Source organism: Onychostruthus taczanowskii, unplaced genomic scaffold (genome assembly GCF_017590055.1).
Source record: "Onychostruthus taczanowskii isolate IOZ18803 unplaced genomic scaffold, ASM1759005v1 scaffold1, whole genome shotgun sequence".
NCBI classification, from domain to species: Eukaryota; Metazoa; Chordata; class Aves; order Passeriformes; family Passeridae; genus Onychostruthus; species Onychostruthus taczanowskii.
The window spans coordinates 24,141,798-24,163,936 of record NW_024496525.1 but is presented as its reverse complement, the minus strand read 5'-3'; the positions used below and the strand labels follow the sequence as shown (position 1 = coordinate 24,163,936).

Sequence of the window (22,139 nt, the reverse complement as noted above, 5' to 3'; positions counted from 1 at the left end):
GAACACTTATGATCTCTGTGTAGATGCTCTGTCTCTCATATTTTATGATTTTAGGGGAATAACACTGTACTTCTGCAAAATGAGAAGAAAACCCAAAACTTATTCAAAACTTCATAAATCTAAAGAACACGCAAAGCTCTAATAGAACAATCATTATGGACTTGTCAGGCATATGTCAAACTCTTGTCAAACCAACTTCTTCCACTCTGAAAATAAATATTTGACAAAGTAACTGCACAAACATAAGGCACACCATATTAAAAGCAAATCAACTAAAAGGAACATTAAAATACCATACTTCATCTACTATTAAAGCTGATCAAATGTTTTGAAAGCAGCAATTAACAAAAATTATTAATAATTTCAAATCTGTCCTCATAAATTAGTAATACTGGAAGAAAAAACAAGCAATAATACCAGAGAGAAAACTCTGCAAATTACTGTTTACACAGTAGCTAATTTAACAAAGCAGTCTAGTCATCATTTGCTACAATTAGAAAAATAAAAGCAATATTAAGTTTAGTTACACTACTTTTTTGAAGAACTAAAATTCTCAGCTGCATTATAGGTTAAACACACTCAACTGTCAAAAGAGACAAAAACAGCCAACAGACATTATAAAAAGTAACATGCCTGGGGCAGACATCCTGCGTCTTCAGCTGAGAGGCTGCAGGACACCATCTTCCAACTCCATTAATCTCTCCCTACTTGCAAAAAGGAGTTATTAATTTTCCTTTATGGTAAGCATAAAAGATTTGGGTTTTTTTTCCTTGCAGCTTTGGTAGAATACCTAGTTTCCTGCTGGTTTCATACTATTTTCCAGTTGGGAGAAGAATTTTCTAAATTTCTCTAATCCCTCCACTCCCCAAAGATTTGCATTATAGCAAGTCTTTCAAACAGCTCATCTTGTATTTACATCCAGTGAAACCTGCTGTTTTCTGTGTGCCCCAGGTTCCACAGATAAAAAAGTGCAATCTGTCTCCTGCCCTTTGGTAAGAGTTGACATGCAGGCTCTCCTCAAGGGCTACTGTCCTGCATTATTGCAGGGTAAGGGCCTGCATCTGGGTAGTCACTACAGAGCAATTATGCAGGGCCACTGCCATCTGCAGCCAATTCCACAGATGAACTTGAAACAGCCCTTTTGCTGCCAGAGCAGGTTCCTGTAGGTCCAAAGGAGACAGCTATGTGGGCATTTTCTCATTGAAAACGAATAAATCAATGAATTATATCATTATTAAGTAACATTCTGTGTACTAAATAAGAGACTAACTGAAAAAAGGTTACATCTTTTTTCTAGTAAGATTCTCATGAGGTATGACTACAGAAACTGAATTAAGACTGCACAAACACCCCCAGATTTATGATTTAAGACTGCACAAACACCCCCAGATTTATGATTTTTTTCCTTTTGAATCACGATTGAACAATCTTGAAAGCTTCAAGTTGATTGCAGCTTTCTTCCTTTGCTGAATGTGTTCAGAGGACACAGTTTAAAGGCAGGAGACAAAGCCTCACTTGCTTTCTGCCTGAGTTCCATTCCTTAGACATTGACCAGCAGGACTCACAACAGCAATCACCTCCACTCTAGAATGGAGGATGCTCTCTGCCACTAGCAATTCTATGTCAGTGCCCTGAATACACACCCAACTGAACACAATCTTACTTAGTAAATTTTCTTACCAGAGCAACTTCCGTCCAAAAGAGTTAAAAGTTTCTGATGAAAGGAATGGGAAGTTGTGGTCTTGTAAGAGGTTACAAGTTCTATTAATTTTTTTTATCTTTGCAAAACAACTTTTCCCATTGTTCTCTAAACATGCATAAGTTTTTAACGATTCAGCCTGAGGGAGACATCTGGCATGGAATGTGTCAGACTGTTAGAATTTGGCACAACTAGTAGCATATGGAAATAGAAATTCTTAATAGAAAATGTCAGGCATCTTTAACAAAAGATATTGCCACAAGGGATTGAGAATCTTTGCAGCAGGACTGCTGTACTTAGAAGAAAAAAATAAAGCAACTACCAAAAAAGCCTTCCTAGTCCTGTTGTGGCTCAGTTAAAATCCCATTAATACAGAGGCACAAGTGGGGAAAGTGAAATACAACTGTAAGTTTTAAAAAAAAAAAAAGTAACATTATTTCTGTTCAGAGAAGGAAACATTATATAAAAGTTTACAGAAACCTAAATCCAGTAGCAACATTATCCCATATAATTTTTACAGGTAAACAGCATTTTTTTTTACCAACTGTTGGAGGTAAGACCCAGCAGATAAGGAACTAAAGGCCTTTAAGGAGTTTAGGAATATCATACTTGTAACCACTTCCACTTATTTGCTTTTAACACTCAAATATTACAGCACTGTAATGTATTTTAAACATACAGTCTGAAATTAAAAAAAAAAAACAAAGAATTGAGTTTTACTTACTGAAAATAGGAATGCAACCACAGCTGCTTCTGTGCTGTCTGTATACTGTACGGAAGTGAGCCACCAGCTTAAGGAAAAAAACAGAACATGTACATTTATTTTTGAAAGACATTCTAAAAGCAGCAAGCATCTTGGGAAATAAGGTATCTGTCCTACCTTCATGAGTTACTTCCAGGAAATTTTTAAGTGCTCCAATAGTATAAAGTAATATATCCTTGCTGGGGTTCTTTCCATTCTTATAACTTAGCAAGTTCCTAAACACTACACAGCACATTTACACTAGGAAAAGTCGGAAACTGTATACAGGGAGAACTTTGGGTAGTTTTTTTATGTGATATCAACAGATATCACAGATATCTTGATATCAACAGACTGGAATCAATACCCATACAAACTAGAGGAAATAAACCAAGCATCTTTCAGAAGAAAGAAAAAACCTTCCAAATCACAAACAATGTTATTTTAAAAAGAAATCCTATAATGAAATAATATTTGTATTGATTTGGCCTTGGGCTAATGCACACTGCAACTTCTTGAAATGGATTTAAGAAGAATCAGCCAGGCATACTGAATTATATTAGTGCTGTGTAGAAAAAGCACGATGCAAAGCCTACTGTATTCAACATGTCCTAGAAGACACCAAAAGAACTCATTACAAAAGCTTTACTACTCTCAGGAATGCAGTAACTGCAGGAGTCTACAGAACCGCTCATTTGCACAAACGGAGTTGTGTCATTCATCAAGCGTAGTGGGTCTCACCCACTAGAACTATTTACTCATTTGCTGCTGTGAGATAAGGACTAGGAAGAGAGCAAAGCAGGCTCAAACTTTAAAGGGTATAAAGAAAACTTCATTAATAGAAGTAAAAAAAAAATAATAAGAAATCAGAATAACCTTCCGAACACTTCTCCTTCCCCCACACCCTATTTTCTTTCCCACTGACAACGTAAAAAGGCAAGACCTGGGACTTTAAGTCAGTTTACCACCTCTAAAATAGCCTTTCTTCAGTTCTCTTAAGGAGAAGAGTCTCTCTTGCCATGCCATGGAGACTTCCCCAAAAGAAACAGTTCTCTCGTGGCTCTAATGTCACAGTGAATCAGCCACCCAGGAAAGGAAAATCCATTTGCAGTGTCAAAGCCCCTCCCATGGCTTGCAGCTTTCCCACAGCTGCTTTCATGGGCCATGTCAACTTATGGGGTACTATTTTAAGGATGAGCTGTTCTCGCATAAAAATAAAAGTTCTTCTCATCCATCTCTCGCAACAGAGGTCTTCTTCCTCCCTGAGAGGAAAAGGGCTTTATCACTCATACCTCTCTCTATTAAAACCTCTCATTGGATTACATCTACTTCAACACCTGCTTGCTTCAATGGCTGTGGTTAGAGAGCTACATTACCCCTAGTACATTTCATGAGTTACAGGCCAAAACCAAAAGTCTGATATATTAACTATCTCTTCACCATAGCCTTACAAGAGAATTTCAGCCCAAGACTAAGGCATCTCCTCCCATGTAGAATTTGACTCCTTCACGGACCTCAGTGTCCCATGTTTTCTTTACATGTCTTCACCCTTTCCTTTTCGTGATTCATAAGAGAATTGATGTTCGCAGGTTCACTTGTTCTCAAGTTTTATCAATCAAAACAGTTACAGAAAGGTTGGTCTCGTCCAGGCTCTGCAATCGAGGAATCGCTGTGTCTCTCACTGCCGATCCTGTGGTCCCCATGGCACTGCACAAGCCGTGCTGGCTGCCAGTGCCACCCCATGCCTTTCCTTCATGCGGTGCGCCGAAGAAAAAAATCAAAAAAAGTGCTGGCACCGCTTCTGTCCTTCTGCCCACAGCATGGCTGGCTAAAAACAGCTAAGGCAACGAAGTGCATTGTGAGCCATGCTGAGATAGCCGCAGCTGCCGCCCACGTGGCCATTCCTGGACCAGGCTGGCAGCGGCCATTCCTGGCCCCAGTAGCTCCTGGCCTCGGGGCTGCCCTCAGCACCAACCGTGGGGATGCTCCCACTGTCCATCCCGGCTGCATGGCCGCCCGTGGTGCTGGGATGGTCCCGGTGGCATGGCCCAGCAGCGGCAGAAATGTCAGCCGAGCTGAGCCATGGGCTGACCTGGCCAGTGCTGCAGCAGAGAATCACTTCAGTAACTGATGGATTTTTTCTCTTTAACTACAAACCAAGCTATGTTAAACCACGACACCAAGTTATTTCACAATAGGAATGAAATTACAGTAAGAACTCACTGGGCAGTAGATAAGCAGATGTATTTAAAGACACCGTAACTTAATTCTGGGAACCACAGATACCTATAAATTCTCTGGCTGCAATTTCTATGTATGTCCAAACACTAACCAGAGGAAAGAAAAACTTCTGAAAACATTCTTGCTAGCTCCATGTTCAAAATCCACCAGATGCTAGAATTCAAAAGCTACTTTCGTGCAAAGGAGTGTAAGTATCCAGCTTGGAACAGGAACACTTTTAATGATTCAGCAAAGCCAAAGAATTCCTGAATTGTTGAAGTTGAAAGCACTCTCTGGAGATCATCTAGAGTAACTCCATGCTCAAAGCAGGGTCGAGCAGAGCACACTGTTCAGTACAGTGTCCTTTCAGGTTTCAAGTACGTTAAAAAACAGACTCTACAGCCTCTATGAGCAAGCTATTCCATTTAAACATCAGAAAACACTTTTGCTGTAAGGATAAATTGAGACACAGGAGATTCCCATGTACTTACATTGCCTTTTGTTCTTTCCCTGGTCACCATGCAAAGCATCTGCCTCTACTTTGCATCTTCCCATAATTTATATACACTGATAGGATTTCCCAGGAAAGCATTCTTCTCCAAGTTCCAAGAATTATCCAGCTCTCTCAGCCTCTCCTTCTATGACAGATATTCCAATCCCTTATTCATCTCTGTGGTTTTCTGCAGTACTTTGGTTCAGTATGTCCATATCTGTATTGTACTGTGAAGTCAACAACTGGACACAGCACTCCAGAAGAAGTCTCACCAGTGCCAAATGGAGGGGATAGATCACTTCCTGTCCATGTACTCCCTAGTACACCCCAGGATTCTGCTGGCCTTCTTGTTACAAGGGTGCATTGCTGGTTCATCTTCAGCTTAGTGACCAACAGCACTTCTGGTCCTTTTCTGCAAAGCCGTTCACCTCTGCTTAACCCCCAGCATTCACTCGTGCCTGGGGTTACTCTTGCTGCAGCTCAGTACCTTGCACTGCGCGAGGTTCACTGCAGGAGATTGATGTCTGCTCATTCCCCCAGCCTGCACAGCTCCTCTGACTGACTGCACTACCATCCAATACATCAACCACTCCTCCCCAGTCTGCATTATTTGGAAATTCCCCCCAGGTGTACTGTACCCCACCATCCAGGTCACTGATGAAGATATTAACACACAACCCCAGTGCTTGGCACATGCCACCACTAGTGGCTGACCTCCTGCTGGCCTTTGTGCCAACTCTCACAGCTTCTGAAGCCTGGTAGCTCAGCCAGTTTCCAATCTGCCCCACTTTCCTCTCATCCAGCCTGTATTTAATCACATCATTGTAAAGATGTTAGAGATGACAGTCTTTAAAGACAAAGATAAGCTAAACAACATCTAGGGGCACTCCTTCATTCATCAAGCCACTTATCATAGAAGGGCATCAGGTTAATTAGACATAATTTCTCCTTTATGCTGACTACTCCAAGTCACCTTTTTTTCCATCATATGTTTGGAAATATTTCCAGGATTCCTTGTTCCATTACCTTCCTAGGGATCAAGATGAGGCTGGCAGGCCTATGGGTCCCCAGATCCTTCTTCTTACCCTTCCTACAGGAAAGAATTCTTTTCTTTCAGTACTCATGAATCTCTTCCAATTGCCTTGACCTTTTGAAGACTTGTTTTTGAGTAACAGAAGCTTCCCTGTATCAGAATACTATGGTACCCATTCCTGTTTCAGTTTGGCTGGGGCTATGCTTTTACAAATATGGCTTAATGAAAATAAACATGGGAATAATGAACAGAACAGCTGCATATTACAATATTTCAAATAAGGCAAATAACACCTTAGCCTCCATTGTATCTGATGTGCAGAATGACATTGCAATCAAAACAGAAGGAAACTTGACACACTCAAACCTGAATTTTCTGCCAAAATGAAATTATGACTGGAGTAAGAGCAGAGGGCAGGAGCTGTTATTTTCCTATACAGTGACATATGAACATGGCTAGGACAGACAAACATTACATAGCAATGCCCACAAAACCTTATCTATTCAATCACAACAGCGGTCAGAGCTCGAGCAAAAGCAGTAAGATTCTACTGCCACCTACTCTATTATCAGCAAGATGAGAACTTCATGTTCATTTAACATCAACCACTGAAGTGATTTTGCAGGGCATTATGACTACAAAAAGCAAATAAATGAGGTTTCATCTGCTTACCAGGATAGCCTTCTAGACTTTGCCTCACATTGTTCACAGTAGGATAAACCTTCATGGACGTAGAACAAAAAGTAACTTTAATAACACAGTTCTGAATAGACAAGCTGTCAATTTTCAAGCAAACTCCTTAAAGAAAACTTGAGAAAAAACAAATGTTAAAAGCTATATTTTTTAGAATTAATACATTTACACTGCAGTCTACAACTACTAGTAACACAGAAAACCTAATATATTTACCACTCTTACAGAGTGGTAAGTTACCACTCTTACAGAGTTCACCAAATTAGCTAGCAAGTCTCAAGTAATACTGCTTCAGCCACTTCCACAGCAGCCAAAGCTAGCTCTTAACATTATTCCATGAGATTTTAGGCTCACACCTCAAATACAAGATATGAGTATGCAGGGGCAATTAGCACATGGCAAAGGCATAGTTTGACCATAATTTTTCCTTGATTTAACAAACTCCTGCCATAAACTTTTCTGCTCCTCCTATTAATTGTGCTAGTAACCAAAAGTATTAATGACTAAGGATTCAGCTACATCTCAGCAGGAAAAACAGCTGCATCTACAAAACCCAATGGAAGACAAGCTATAAAATGAGAAGTTAATTTTGATGAGATTATATAAATCTAGTGTCATGCAGATGGAAATTATAGTACGTTTTTATAGTAAACCACATACAACTAAATGGCTTTAAGTGCCATATATATAACTTCATGATGAAAAAACTGTTACTGTCTTCCAAAAGTTAAAAGCAAAACAATGACTAAGATTTCCAAAACAAATTATTAAGTGTTAAATAAAGGTCACCAGCATCTAAAAGGCATACCAAATGAATTGGGACATCACATTTACGGAAAGTTGTCACACTGCTGCCTGCAGCCACCAGGCTCTCCTGGAACTCTGAGCACAGCCACTTGGACCCATCAGCTCCCATTGAACCAATGCTTGAGAACTGTCCAACAAGAGGCCAGGATTCCTGTGCTGGTATTGACACAGCATGCTCTTTCAAAAGCTGGTGAGGGGAATTAAAACACTGTTAGAATTACACACACAGAATACCTTCATCAGTTTGATAGCACTTTTGATATAGTAAATCCTCTATAACTTACTTTTGATAATGAATGAGATTAACATTGATACTACATATTTCACTTTGCAATAAAAAAAAAAATCAACAGGCTTTCCAAATAAACTTACTTCAAGAGAAGATTAAACATCACAAGTTTTATCCAAAAGCACCAAAGCCAACCATTAAATAATGGGTGAAAAGAATGTTAGCAGCTCTTTCTAAAACCATGAAACATGAGCTACAGAAATTTCAATAAATAAAACAATTAAATGTTTTTCATATTTGGCGGCTGTTGGCCATAAAATTCCTCTTGTATCCTAAAGTAATGACACCCAGCTACAATAGAAGTCTACAATAAGAGGGGGAAAAAAAGAACAATTGAAGAGAAAACTGGAATGATCCTTTTAGAGTTCTTCAGCTGTGAATGGAATTTAAAGTCACATTAAAAACAGATATAGACAAATATTAAATTGCATGTAGTTGCCACCTTTACCCCACTCTAGAGAAAACACACAATCTAATGGCTCCAGTCATCCAGTATCATCAGATCTACCTGCATTGTCACTAAAATCTTTTTTAAAATCACAGAAACATTTGCCACAAGATCACCTTTCTCCCTTACAAACTTTTTCTGTTTTAATTTTTTCTTCATTCTATGTCTAAATAGGCAAAAAATATCAGACAACATGTACCAGAAAGGACAAGCTCTTAAGGAGCAAAGGGATGTCCATAAGAGTAACCTCATGATGAAAAGCAATGTGATACATAAATATTCTGTATGTCACAGAAGTTTGCCACAGACAGCATTAGATTTTCATATAAAATTCATGACAGTATTTGAAATAATGCCACATCAGCAGGAGGTGCAGGTTAAAAATTCTTCAATTATGAGAAGCACTTAATAGATGACACAAAATACCTCATCAAATTCTGAAAAAGAACAAAAAAACCCCAACAAAATAAAGGGTCCAAACCAAACAAGAAGGGTCCCTGCAAATTTGATATATGGTAATCTTGAAGATTTACCATCACAGCTTACCTAAATAAACTTAAGACCTCTAAAGACAAGACAGTTCAACTACTGAAATAATACTGTCATATTCACCCCTAACCATATCCCTAAGTCCCACACCTACACATCTGTTAAATATCTTCAAGGATGGTGACTCCAATACCTGTTTCAATACTTGACAGACTTTGAAGGAATTTTCCTTAACAGCCAAACCTTACCTCCCCTGGCACAACTTGAGGCCATTTCCTCTTGTCCTATCACTTGTTACTGGGGAGAAGAAACCAACCCCCCTCAGCTACAACCTCCTTTCAAGTAGCTGTAGAAAGCATTAAGGTCTTCCTGAGCCCTTTTTTCCCCAGGCTGAACACCTCCAACTCCCTGAGCTGCTTCTCATCAGTGCCATAGTCCAGACCCTCCACCAGCTCTGCTGCCCTTCTCTGGGCACACTCCAGCACTTCAATATCTTTCCTGTCGTAAGAGGCCCAAAACACAGCACTCAAGATGCGGCCTCACCAGTGCTGAGTACAGGGGAAAATCCCTGCCCTGGTCCTGCTGGCCACACTACTGCTGACACTGGCCAGGATGCCATTGGCATTCTTGGCCACACACCGGCTCACATCCACCTGCTGTCAACCAGCACCCCCAGGCCCTGTTCCACCAGGCAGCTTTCCAGCCACTCTGCCCCAGCCTGTAGTGCTGCATGGGGCTGCTGTGACTCAAGTGCAGCACCCAGCACATGGTCTTGTTGAACCTCACACAGCTGGTCTCCACTCATCTATCCAGCCTGCCCAGATCCCTCTGTAGAACCTTCCTACCTTCCAGCAGATCAACACTCTCCTCCAACTTGGTGGGCTCAATAAGGAGCCCTGGGGAACACCACTTGTGACTGCCTACTAGCAGGGTGTAACTCCATTCACCACTTTGAGATCTGCCATCCAGCCAATTTTTTTACCCAGCAATCAGTGCACCCATCCAGACCAGGAGCAACCAGTCTCCTCCAAGAGAATTCTGTATGAAGGTTTTACTAATGTTCAGGTAGAAAACATCCACAGCCTTTGCCTCACTAGGCTGTCACAGAAGGAGAGATCAGATTAGCCAAGCAGGACCTGCCTTTCACACTCATTGGGCCTAATGACCTGGGTATCCAGGCAACTGGGATCTCCCCAGTTAGCCAGAGCAGCTGATAAATGACTGAAAGCGGGTAAATGAGCACTTTTGCCAGCTCCCTCAGTGGATCCCATTTGGTCCCATGGACCTGTGTCCATTTCAGTGTTGCAGCAGGTGATTGATCGGTTCCCCTTGGGTTACAGGGGTTTCATTCCACTCTCTGTCCCTGTCTTCCAGCTTGGGGAGCTGGACACACGGAGAACAGGTCCTGCTGTTAAAGACAGAGGCAAAGAAGGCATCAAGCACCTCAGCCTTTGCCTCATCCTTTGTCCCTATGTCTCCCCCTGCATCCAATAAATGATGGAGATTCTCATTAGTCTCTTTTTATTACCAATGTACTTATAAAAGCATTTTTTATTGTACTTTTCATCAGTAGACAGATTAAGTTAAGTTCTAAGTTGCAAGCTTATATATGTTATTGCTAACTTGAACTGTAACAATGTATTAAAAGACTGATGACAGCTGCAAAAATTGGAAGGAACTGAAGAATTCTGTCCAAAATTCTATTTACATTTTAAAGTATATTAACAATAAAGGTTACAGTTTTGGTACCTTTCTGAGCCTAAGATGTCCCCACTTTTCTTTATCATTGCCTTGATATCGTCCAGGGGTAGAACCAAGCAGATACACTCTAAAAATAGAAAAAAACAACAGATTTTTGTAGATCTCAAGTGCTTTGGTTTGTAACGTAGCAAGGTATTTAAGTAAAACTTACCAGCAAGATTGAACGCTCAAGTGCAACCAGAAATATTTTATGCCTCTCGTGGGATTTATAATACAAAGAAAAGTGGATTTTCAGCTGTATAATTTATCATCAGCCTCCTGTATGGCTGTCATATATCACCAGGCTGTCTACAGCAGAGACAAAAACTAGATCTTTTTCAGTGTACAAAAATGCAGAAGATAGATAACGCTGGCAATATGCATAAATAGCACGTTTGGCACATAACTGGGCACATAATTTTGAGTAAAGCCAAGCTACTGCTACACGCAAATCAGCAATTCAGGTACGAGTTTTCATTTGGGCACCTAACAGTTCAGATGCAAAGTACAGCTTTTTCAACACTTCCTAATAATGGGTTTAGTAACCTATTTGACTTCACCCTGAAAAGAGGGAAGGGATCTGCCTGAAGTCACAACAAGCAGCTTTAAGAAGCTGCTCCCTACTGCATACATCTCATGCCTAACTTTATTCAAGACTGAATGCCCCCTACAGCACATAAAATGGCAATCCCTATCCTAACAAGTAACTTTCCTATCACATGCATAAATTCCTATCAGCTAGGGCTCAACTCATCTGTTTAAACTCATGCTGATGGTCAATGCAATCAGAGCAGCTGTTAGCTCACCAGATTATAAAGTACATACTTTTTTTTTTACCCCCTCCAATCTTTCAAGACTCAGTGTAAAAACACTTTTTACTGTATGAACTAGACAAGGTTTCAGTCTCTATTACCACCACAGTATGTGACCATTTTCAGCATTTCTTTTCACCAATTTTTGTTCAGATTGCAAAACAGCAATCAAGTTGCCAGGGAGATTTACACTTTCTGAAGTAAATGCTCATATTTAAGTGCAACTACTTATTAGAAGTAAATTAAGCATCATGAATTATTTTTAAGTAATATCAGCAATGTGATATTAGCTAAGACTATTCCAAGACCAGTAAGGCACAACATTGCCCACCAAAACCATTCCAAAATTCTACAGATATGTATGTTGATTAAACTCTGCCTTACAAGCAGAAGCCTATTCTGAACTAAATCCTCATTCCAGTGACCTTTACTTAAATGCTCTCTCTTACATGACAAACCCTATACAACACAGTTTTTTCTCCCCCACTGGTAATATTACTGGAGTAAATACTTGAGCCAGACTGGCTCAAATGAAACCAAGTCCTTATTGCTTTATAGCTACCCTCTATAAAGTTGCTGCTGGTGCAGCTTTCTTTCTTCTTTTAAAATGCATGCTCATAAAACTAGAAGTTGGTCTACTTGACATAATCTACAAAGAGAATTTTTTTAAAACCACACAGTCATGCTTGGACACTCAAGCCTGAAATAAGATTACCTTACAAAATATGCATGAGGTCTAACAGATCCTAACACAGATATCTAATTTCTGGGGGGAAAAAAAACCCAAAACAAACAAACAAACAAACAAACAAAAAAAAAAACAAACAAAAAAAACCCAAAAAACCAAAAAAACCAAAAAAAACCCACACATGCAAGTTACAAAAAACTTAAGATTATATATACCTTGTTTCTGATAAATCATGTTCTCGAATCAGATCTATCCACTCTTTGAGTGCAGGAGAATTGTAAGCTGACAAGTAACTTATTAGGTCAGATTTAAAATTAGTTGCAGATTCACCAGCAGTACCAGATGCTCCCTTAGGTAGTCTTGGATACAAAGGGCTTAGCCATATTCTTAAAAATAAAAAAATGAAAAAATTCAGCCATATAAACAAGCATGCCATACATTAATAATACGTGGGTTTAGTACATGAGTAAAACACATCTGAAGGTCCTAAACAAATACTTGACAGATTCATTGTGACACTAACTATAAAGTCTGTACTAACTGGTCAGGCTCAGACTTAGCAACCATCAGTCCTTTCATCAACATTTTCTATAAGAATAGAACACTGCAATGTGTTCTGCTAAACTACTGCTTTGTGCAACTGCCTAGAAAACCACCAATGAAAGCATCTGAAAGGTTTATATATTTGAAGAGTAGCCCACAATAATAGGTTGCCTCTCAAGAACCTCCATAGAGTAAAATAGGATGGGTACCACCAGGGAAAACATTTAGCATTTCTTTCCACTCACACATTACTGCAGCCATAGGAATCAAAGATTCTGCATTTTCAACTTTACAATGGGTTAATACTACCCTTTGAAATTCAGAACCACCATATTGTGATCCTGTATAACACTGCAGTATGCAAAAGCTAAAAAAGAAAACTATTTCTCATATTTGACAAGTAGGGGACCTTGTTAAGATTCCCAATAGGTATTTTCATGCCTACTTAGCTTTCTGAAAAGCTAACTGCCATAAGATACTAAAGCCACCCATAAGATTTAAAGGCAAAAAAATCAGTGTCTATTCTTGCCACTCAAAGAGCTTGTCTCAGACAAGGAAAGTCTCAAAACCCGTATTTAATGGCAGCAAAACGGATGCCAAAGTGACAGTAACCTCTGAAAAGCAACTTTCCATTAGTTTGAAGAAATTTTATACCCTGATTTATTGTGGTCAACTAACTAAAAAAATGCTTCTATAAAAATACCCAAAAACCTGAAGAATATGAACATGCCACTTCATCCTGTTTTTTTGTGCTCTCAACAAATCCTAAGCTGGTCATTAAGTTTAAAGACTTCTACCAAAAAATAAGACAGGAAAAAATACCTTCTCAGGAAAGGATACTGAGTGAATACTAGGTCATCTACTGTATTACAGAACCAATAATGCACAACATTTATCAGACATTCTAGATAGTCACAATTAAAGCAGAACATTTGCACATCCACATTATTCTTGCAGTATTAAGACACGTTTTAAACAGCTGCTTCAGATCTATCTATATGGTATTTTATAGCTATGAAGTTTTTTCATAAAGAGACAGCACAGCATAATAAAATCAGATTGATTTTAAACTATCAGCCAACTAGGAACATAGGTTTTTTTACAGGAGAAAGCAAGTTAAGTTCAGACCTAGACAGCTACCAGCACTCTAAGTCCAACTTCTAAAATTTTTGTTTTAGAATAGCTCTATCTTAAGAGTGTAAGGCTTGCAACACTAGATCACCTGATATCCCATCTCCAGCAGAAGCAAATACCTATGGAAAATATCAAACATTCACCTGCTAGGGATTGTTGCTTACCCCTGAGTTTTCTGGTGCCAATCTTCAGCAATAAGATTGGATGTATGTATCACAACTCGAAGACCTTCTTCATACAGCAACAACATCATTTTCCTTTAAAAAAATACATATAACTCTTCATTTATTTCAAGTACACTGAGAGCAGGATTTACATTAGCAATTCACTAAAAGGCTCCAAGGTAATTATTTGCAAATATATGTTCTGCATCACGCAAGCACTTAGACTTCATGTGCATGTCAAGCTCACATGGCAGCCATTAGACTATCCCCATATATTTTATTCCAGAGTACAGCTTAACATCTCATGCAACTGATTACCCACAACAAAGAGAATATTGGCAGAACACTTCCTGTATTTACACAGTTCTTTAGACACTTATCCCTTTGCAGATAGTCAGAAAAAGAACTAAGGAACACTGAAAGGCCTTTACTGATCACTGAATTTATTAAAACCTAATTACTTTAACTGACTTTTACCTTAAAAGAAGGTATGCATACAGCTAACCACTGTGATGCAAAAAAGCTACTTACTTATCATAACTCTTAAGCTACAACAGAAAGGAATTTTAAAACTAGTAACTGAGATAAACATACACATCTGTACCTTTTGTAAAAAAATTGCTCAGATTTTCACATCCAAGTTTTCATTAGCTGTGTAAAGGCAGCATATCCATGTGATCCCAAAGGATGAGATCTGAAACCCAAACTGAATTCAAATGATCTTTGCTAAAACATAAGATCTGTTCTTTTCTCTAGATTTCCATCTACAAAACTCGCTTTGAGACACTCCTATTATATCCAGTTCAAATTTTTTTATTGAGAAGACCACCAGATTTGCTAGTTATTTTCAGATCCTCCACATGAACTGAAAAACATGATCAGTAAATCAGTGTTGTGTCGGTCCTGCCTATGACTGCACAAGTTTGAATTACAGTTTTGGTATTAAGGCATGAGTTAAGAGCCAGAACCTGCAGTCCACCTGTCTTAGACCAATTCAATTTCAACTGTTTAACTTGCACATCTCATATCTACTCAATAGCTAATCTGTCTCATTAAACTAGAACAATCCTGTCATCTCGAAATAGAAGATGTTTATGGAAGCTTTAAGACTCAACAATTTCTACAAAAGCCAGTTTTGCTGCAGACCTTTCTGCTTCACAGTGTTACTTACGTATGGTGAGTTCCAAATGCAATATCCAGTTTAGCCTACAAAATTAAAAGTTAATCATTAAAAATTGCTATTGGGCATTGCTTCTTGTTTTGTTTCATTTCACTGCTCTCTAGTGGACAGATCACAAAGTACATTTTCTTCCTTCTCCGTAATTCTAATGCACTCTCCACGTTCTACAAGCTAGATTTTAAACAGTAATGCAACTCTTGCTGGAACTGTTCCAGAATTTGTACCTCTCTTACTAGCAGCATTTTCAGAAACAGTCATCAGAAAATAACTCAAGGCTCCTGCTGGACACCAAACAGAAGCCAGCAACGTGCCCTTGCATGAAAGATGACTAACAGGGTCCTGGCCTGCATTAGGAGGAGTGCTGACAGCAGGTCAAGGGAGGGGATACTTCCCCACTGTTGAACATCAGTGAGGACACACCTGCAGTACTGGGTCCACATTCAGCAGGAAACTCAGGATTACCAGACTGTTTCAAAGAGAACAAAATTCCAAGATCATTCTCCTCCTAACAAAGAGTACACTGTCCCCATGATTATTAATACACTTCACCTGACAAAACCTTGAAACACTCCCAAGTTGCCATAGCCACACCCTCCCCCAGGATGAAGCCAATGCCTTCACCATTTAGGGACAGCAAAATAATGAATATAACGTAAGAGATAAAATGGCATGTGCCAGGAAGCATTCTCACAGCAATTTGAACAGTATTGCAGAGATTATTTGTATCAGCCTTTTCTTGTGTAAAACATGTTTGGGAAATAATAACTCTTTGATGAGATTTAAGATTATAGTGACACTAGGACTAAGTTCTGTACATTACAAAAAAAACAATGCTTCCTTTTCAGCCACTGTAAGAACTTGAATGTAACATGACAATGGAGAAGGTGAGCAGCTCTCCTGTGAGCATATGATATTCCTGTGGGCAGCTGTTCTGTACAAACTTCTGTGGGTGAAGCCTACCATAATCAGATCTGACAAAGGTCACTGTTACCATTCCTGGTATGGCTATTCCTCAAAGTGTAACAAAAAACTTCTCACATAAGGTGTGTCTTTTCATCAGTAAGAAGACTTTGAGTGTAAGAGATGGCTTAACTTCAACCGAAGGATGATACCAATGTTAATTACCTGACAGAAGCTAATATTCTCATAAGGCCGTGCTTGTGCAATTAGTTCAGCTTTGGATTCTCTCTTCTCACCGTGAACTATCAGCAATGGCTTCTTCCTTAAACAAAAGGAGATTTCCATTAAAACATCAAGTGAATCAGCAATTAGCCATTCCTTCATGTAACTATGATATCTGGCCCCTAAATCTGACAGTCCAGCAGAAAGATGGCACTGAAATCAATATGCCTTATTAACTAACTCGAAATAGTAGTAACTACAACAGAACCTCTAAAGAATAGACACTGTAAAATCGTAACAGAAAAAAAAAAAAGGGAAACAGGAAGTGTGGAGTAAAGCAGGCACCAAAATAAAAACTCTTAATACAAGATCATGAAAGAAACTCTTTCCCTAGAGCTCAAAACAGACAAATGCATACCCTCAAAAGCACCAATATACGCAATGTGAATCTAAGACAATTTAGTAATTATTATCTTACAGAGAAGGTGAAACGTTGATAGGGAAAAGGTGAGAGTCTATTCTGGCAGTAATTTGGTGTTCACTTCCTAAAAGCAAACTTTTGGTCCTGCCAAGCAGATCTAATCCATAGGGAGGGGTGCTGCCTCCCTGAGGTCCAGGTAAGAGACTGGACCACCAAGAAAACTTAGCCCACTGATTATTATGGATTTTTCAAGTGAGTACCAAAAAAGTCCCAACAAGACAGCAAGAGGGCCTTGGGTAAAGACATCTGGAGCAAAAGTTGTGTTCTCTTCTCTCCTGCCAGTTAGAGGGAATGATGGGACAGGATGGAGATAACTTCACAACGTAGAAGCAGCCAAATACCTAATCACAAGACAGGCCTATGGGGCATCTCTTGGCACCCGCAGTGGGGTACTGGCACACTCAAATACTTCCATAAAGCACCTGGATACTATAGGACAGGGAACAAACAGGAGGAACTGGAGAGCTGTGTGCAGTCACAGGGTTTTGATCTCATTGCAATTACAGGGACATGGTGGGACAGCTCACACAACTGGAATATTGTCATGAAGGGCTACATGTTGTTTAGGAAAGACAGGAAGGTGCAGTAGTGGAGTTGCCCCCTACATGAGGCAACACTTGGAACATATCAATCAAGATGTTATGGGTTAGGATAAAATAACAAATGAGTAAGAGTGACACTGTTGTGGGTGTTTGCTGCCTGCCATCTGATCAGCAGTGGATGACTCCTACAGCATCAGTACAAGCAGCCTCAGACCCTGGTTCTTGTGGGGGACTAACTACCCTGACATGTGCTGGAAAAGCAACACAGCAAAGCATAAACAGTACAGAAGTTCCTTGAAAGCATAGATGACAGCTTTCTGACAGATGTAGTGGAGGATCCCACAAGGAATGGTGTGCTGCTCAACCCAATGTGGTCCCTTCCAACCTTACCCATTCTGTGATTCTGTGAACTGTGGTTCTGCTGCATTTCCAGCAAAATGAAATTTAAAAAGCACATTATATACTCACTTCATCTGCAGGAGTTTGCAATTATCAGAAAGGAATTTCAACCAAGTATCTACTGCTTTTATGACAATACCCATCAACTTACTATATCACATCCATGAAATCATCCTGATCCTTTCCACAGTTTTCTTGTATCCTTCCTACATTCTCTCCTTTCTCTTGCACTATCTGGCTCTTGATTCAGTATGGCAAAAAGCCTCTTGTTCCATCTTTACAGTCATCTACTGCCATCTCATTGAGGCCCACAGTGGGACCTCCTCAGTGTTAACTAATAACAATCAGAAACCAGCTATCCTGAACTCTGACTATTTTCCAGTCTTGAAAAGAGTCAAGAAAACAGAGAACTACAGCTGTGGAATAAGAGAAGAAAGAAATCCAAGAGTTTGTGCATATCAAGTTGGTAACAATCATCTGCACTGCAAAGAAGTGTTTATCATTGACTTAGAACCTTGTTTGAACAGAAATGATCTGGAAATTTCATCACTTCACCTTTGTAAAATAAACATACCTGAATTCCTGTGGGTACTGTCTTACAAGCCATCCCACATCTATACAGTAGTTAAACTTGCATGTAAGAAAAAGAAAACAGACTCATTAAAAAGAAAAAAAAAACAGCTATATCAATGAACTACAGCAAAAAAGCTTTCTGTGTTCATCACACATTACTACTTACCTCATATACAGCATATTGTAAAAACAGGTGTACTTTTGACTTTTACATCCTTTCTTTCATTCCTCTTTAACAATTCAAGAATAATTTAAGTTTCTCCAAAGTGTGAATTAGTGCTTATATAATTTACCATAGAGGAAAAAAAAGAATCACATGCACATCCTATAAAAGCTTAGGTTCAAGGATCATCTCTTTGCTGTGTGTTTGTATCATGAATGATAGGAAAACTTCTAGGCAATAACAAAGATATTATTCCTAGATTGCAAGGCACTCTTTCTTTCAAAAAGCCACATGCACATGAACATAAACACACACTTCTCAGTTGCACATTTCTCAAAAACAGGAGAAATTAGTCTTATAATTGCCTGAATTCTACAGAAGTACATAGGATGGTGTTTATATTTCAATAAATTGTTCAACAGCTGAAAACATTTAGAATTCCTTCTGTATTTTAACAAGGTTCCCTGTTAATATAAGACAAATGGCACAAGCATAGATTATCAAGTTTAAGATTAATGAAGTAAAACAAGCAAGTGAAATCAGTTTGACAAACAGGCAACTCACCTGGGCAGAAGATATGAGAGTTCCAAAAAGAGGAGACAAAATATCTATTAAAAATATTAAAGCATAAATAAATAAAAAAGACTTCAAGTAAACATTTTGCATCTTGAACAGCTTGATAACTACCACAGCACAAGGGCCAGATTGTTCATAGACCTGGTGTAACAGAGGCATTCACAAGTTTACTGTTCCAAGTATTCAAGTCATTGACTCTCCTGTGAATCACTTTGGATCATGTGCTTACAAAAATTAATAATCCTCTCAAAGCAGAAAACAAGTTTTAAAAGCTGATTGGGAAAAAGTCCACCATCATATAGAGAAAGGGACATTAAACTACTCTCTCCCCTGTTGAGTGGGCTCGAAGAACTGTGGAAGAGTAGCAGCCATAAGGGCTTATTAATCTGCTTATTTAATGCTTATTTATCTGCTGCAGTCTGATTGTGGGATATGTGTTCAATCACAGTAACACAGGAAACTAATCCAACTGGGGATTTATAACCTCAACAAATAAAGCACAGCACCAACTTGAAAACACCCTACAAGTAATTTCCAGGATGTGCAAATTATTTAATGCCCTGGCTCTACAGACATCTGGTTTAGAAGGTTAAACAAACACTGCCTGTCCACCAGCTCAAATAATCACCTAGCAGGGCTCCCAAGAGAGGACAAACCAAAAGACACAAATTCAGAAAGCATATAAAAACATCCTAGAGTAAAGCAACTGAAGTATCTGACATCTGCTTGTGCTAATAGGCATGAGGTTGAGGAAAAGTACTAACCTAATTGCATATATAGGTCTTGAGTAATTTCTCCTCCCTCAAAGAACTACAATTTTTTTCTGCCTTATTTTATTGTATTTTTGTACACAATTCTCTTATTGATACTTGTTTCTGATTCTGTCTTGTGATGTGTAAGATTTTATTTCTAACTACAGGGATGTTTACAGGTGCACAAAGCTCTTCCCCCTTACATCAAATGACAACTAACAGAGCATTCCTGAAGCATCGGTATTGTACACCAGACTCCACTCCACCCTGACTGATGGACAGCTCTCTCCCAGCTGAATTTAAACAGACACAGAACTTCAGAAGTACTTCATCTAGTAATAGTGAATCATTAGGTCCAAACCATTCAGCAGCACAAAGGCAAGTGCAAATAACTACTCAGAGTTATGTGTCCAAGAAAAGCACCCCTTTAAGTGCCACAACGACGTGGTTTTCCCCAGACTAACTCACAGGGAGAGTAGCAATAAGAAGCAGCATGACTTGTCTTGGCTAAATACACATTAGATTCCTGCAGCCTAACTCAAGTTACAACAAAGTAACAGCAAATCATGCTTTATACACTATACTTCTAAAGGAGAAAGGTCCACAACCAATTTTTACACACCTGCACATTTAGAATATGACACCTCAGCAACACCAAGAAATACCTGCATTTAAAAATACCCACAAACTAAAAATAAGCATTCTCTTGCTTTCTCCAAAAAGCCCTCTCCTAGTAGAAGCCATTTGTTCACCTTTTATGTGCAGGGCTCCAGAATTATAGTTCTGTTCAATTCCACTGACTTTAGTGAGAAAAAACCTGAAAGGATTGCCTCCAGTCACCAAATCCCAGGTATCCTGGGCTTCACTGGGTGTTACATTATACTCCTCTTCTTTCAGATTCTCTGAGAGTTTGTCATCTTCACAAAGATTCAAAGGATGCTCTTTGGGCACATCATATTTTTCTTCTTTCACTGTTTCTGTGTGGACATGCTTTTGCTGATCTTCAGACTCTTCATCACTACTAGAAAGACACCAACCTAAGCCTTCTTGGCTTGGTCTCTGTTTTACTGCCGGAGGTGCTTCTGTAGAAAGACTATTATCAGTGAGCTTCAGGGGGGAAGCTCTTCTCTTGTGAGCAGCTTTCCTAGCTTCAGAGCATGGATATTGTGGTCCACTTGTTCTACCAGACGCAGCATCCGACAGTGAAGATGTACATGGTTTTTCACTGTCAGAATTTTCCTCTGCACTTTCATCACTGCTAGATACTGTCCATTTACCGTGTGCGCCTTCCTGAAGCATGTTCCTAGGAACGGAAAAACACCAAACAAAAATTGTACATTTTTGTTACGCTCAAATCTGTCTCCCTTCCTAGCTCCCATGTATTCATTACTAAAGAACTGCGTTTCGGTATTTGACAGAATCTCCGGGAAATCTCATGGTACACAAGGCTTGTTTCTGTGCCCGGGAAACAAAGAAACACGTGCAATCAGGGCAACCATTAACTGGGAAGCAGCAAACGTGAAAATCTGCACATGGAAAACGGGCTAATATAGCGACAGCTGTGGGAAAGCATTCTAAAAAGCAGAGGCGTGATTTGCACGACACAGCCATTTCCCCGTGGCTGAGCGGTCCAGCGCGCTCTGCTGAGCGGATTCAGGAGCACGGGCCCCACCGGGGCGGCGCTTTCCGGCAGCCCCGGCTGGAACACTGCGGGACCGCGGCCTTCCTCCGACACCCCCGTGCCCCCGGCGAGCCCCTCTGCCGCGCCTCCCGCTAAACCTCGGCGGCAGAACCCGGCCGCCGCCGCCCCCGGCGCCGCCGAGGGCCGTGCGGCCGCCACCCCACAGCCAAGGCAGCGCCCGCAGCCGGGGGAGGCGCCGCGCGGGCCGCGGCACCAAAGAGCCCCGGCAGCCGTTCCAGGCCTGCAGCCTGGGGGCTTCCCGCCGCCCGCCCTGCCCGCCGCACTCCGCGGCCGCCGGCACTCACTCACCGACCCGCCGCCCGCCCGGCAGCGCCCGCGATGGGGAGCGGGAGCGAGAGCAGGCCCAGGCCCCGGCCCGCCCTCTCCGGCGCGGCCACGCCCCCGAGCCGGTGGCGCGCGGCTGCCGTGAGGGAGCCCGGCGGCTCCCGGGAGCGGTCCTGGGGGCTGCCGCGGGAAAGGAGACGGGTCTCACTGAGCTGAATTATCCTAACGAGCCTTCATTGGACCTTAATATTAGTTACGGGCAGGTGCGGAATTTGCATAATGATTCGTTCGGCGGTGTTAATTACTGTGTCTGAAGTGCCCCGCTAATGAGATAACTGCGTGAGGAATATCGGGAAGGAGAGGGAGGAAAGCAGGTGTAAAATTAAACAAA

At 40.4% G+C, this 22,139-nt stretch overlaps 1 protein-coding gene across 2 annotated transcripts in view; it reads right to left on the bottom strand.

The window, feature by feature from the left end:
* Positions 1-21,834, bottom strand: part of TDP1 (tyrosyl-DNA phosphodiesterase 1) — a 44,207-nt gene extending 22,373 nt beyond the window's left edge. The window contains exons 1-12 of one of the 2 annotated variants that reach the window (XM_041395937.1): positions 21,773-21,834; positions 20,535-21,085; positions 19,019-19,062; positions 18,293-18,348; positions 16,300-16,396; positions 15,166-15,200; positions 13,995-14,087; positions 12,369-12,539; positions 10,663-10,741; positions 7,689-7,874; positions 6,860-6,908; positions 2,424-2,490 (exon numbers count right to left, since the gene is read on the bottom strand). In XM_041395937.1, coding sequence (XP_041251871.1) covers positions 2,424-2,490; positions 6,860-6,908; positions 7,689-7,874; positions 10,663-10,741; positions 12,369-12,539; positions 13,995-14,087; positions 15,166-15,200; positions 16,300-16,396; positions 18,293-18,348; positions 19,019-19,062; positions 20,535-21,081 — 1,424 coding nt within the window. In that variant the 5' untranslated portion in view covers positions 21,082-21,085; positions 21,773-21,834. Of the gene's footprint in view, positions 1-2,423; positions 2,491-6,859; positions 6,909-7,688; positions 7,875-10,662; positions 10,742-12,368; positions 12,540-13,994; positions 14,088-15,165; positions 15,201-16,299; positions 16,397-18,292; positions 18,349-19,018; positions 19,063-20,534; positions 21,086-21,768 lie in introns of both variants that reach the window. The other variant, XM_041395927.1, reaches the window with a different exon arrangement.
* Positions 21,835-22,139: the final 305 nt, after the last annotated feature.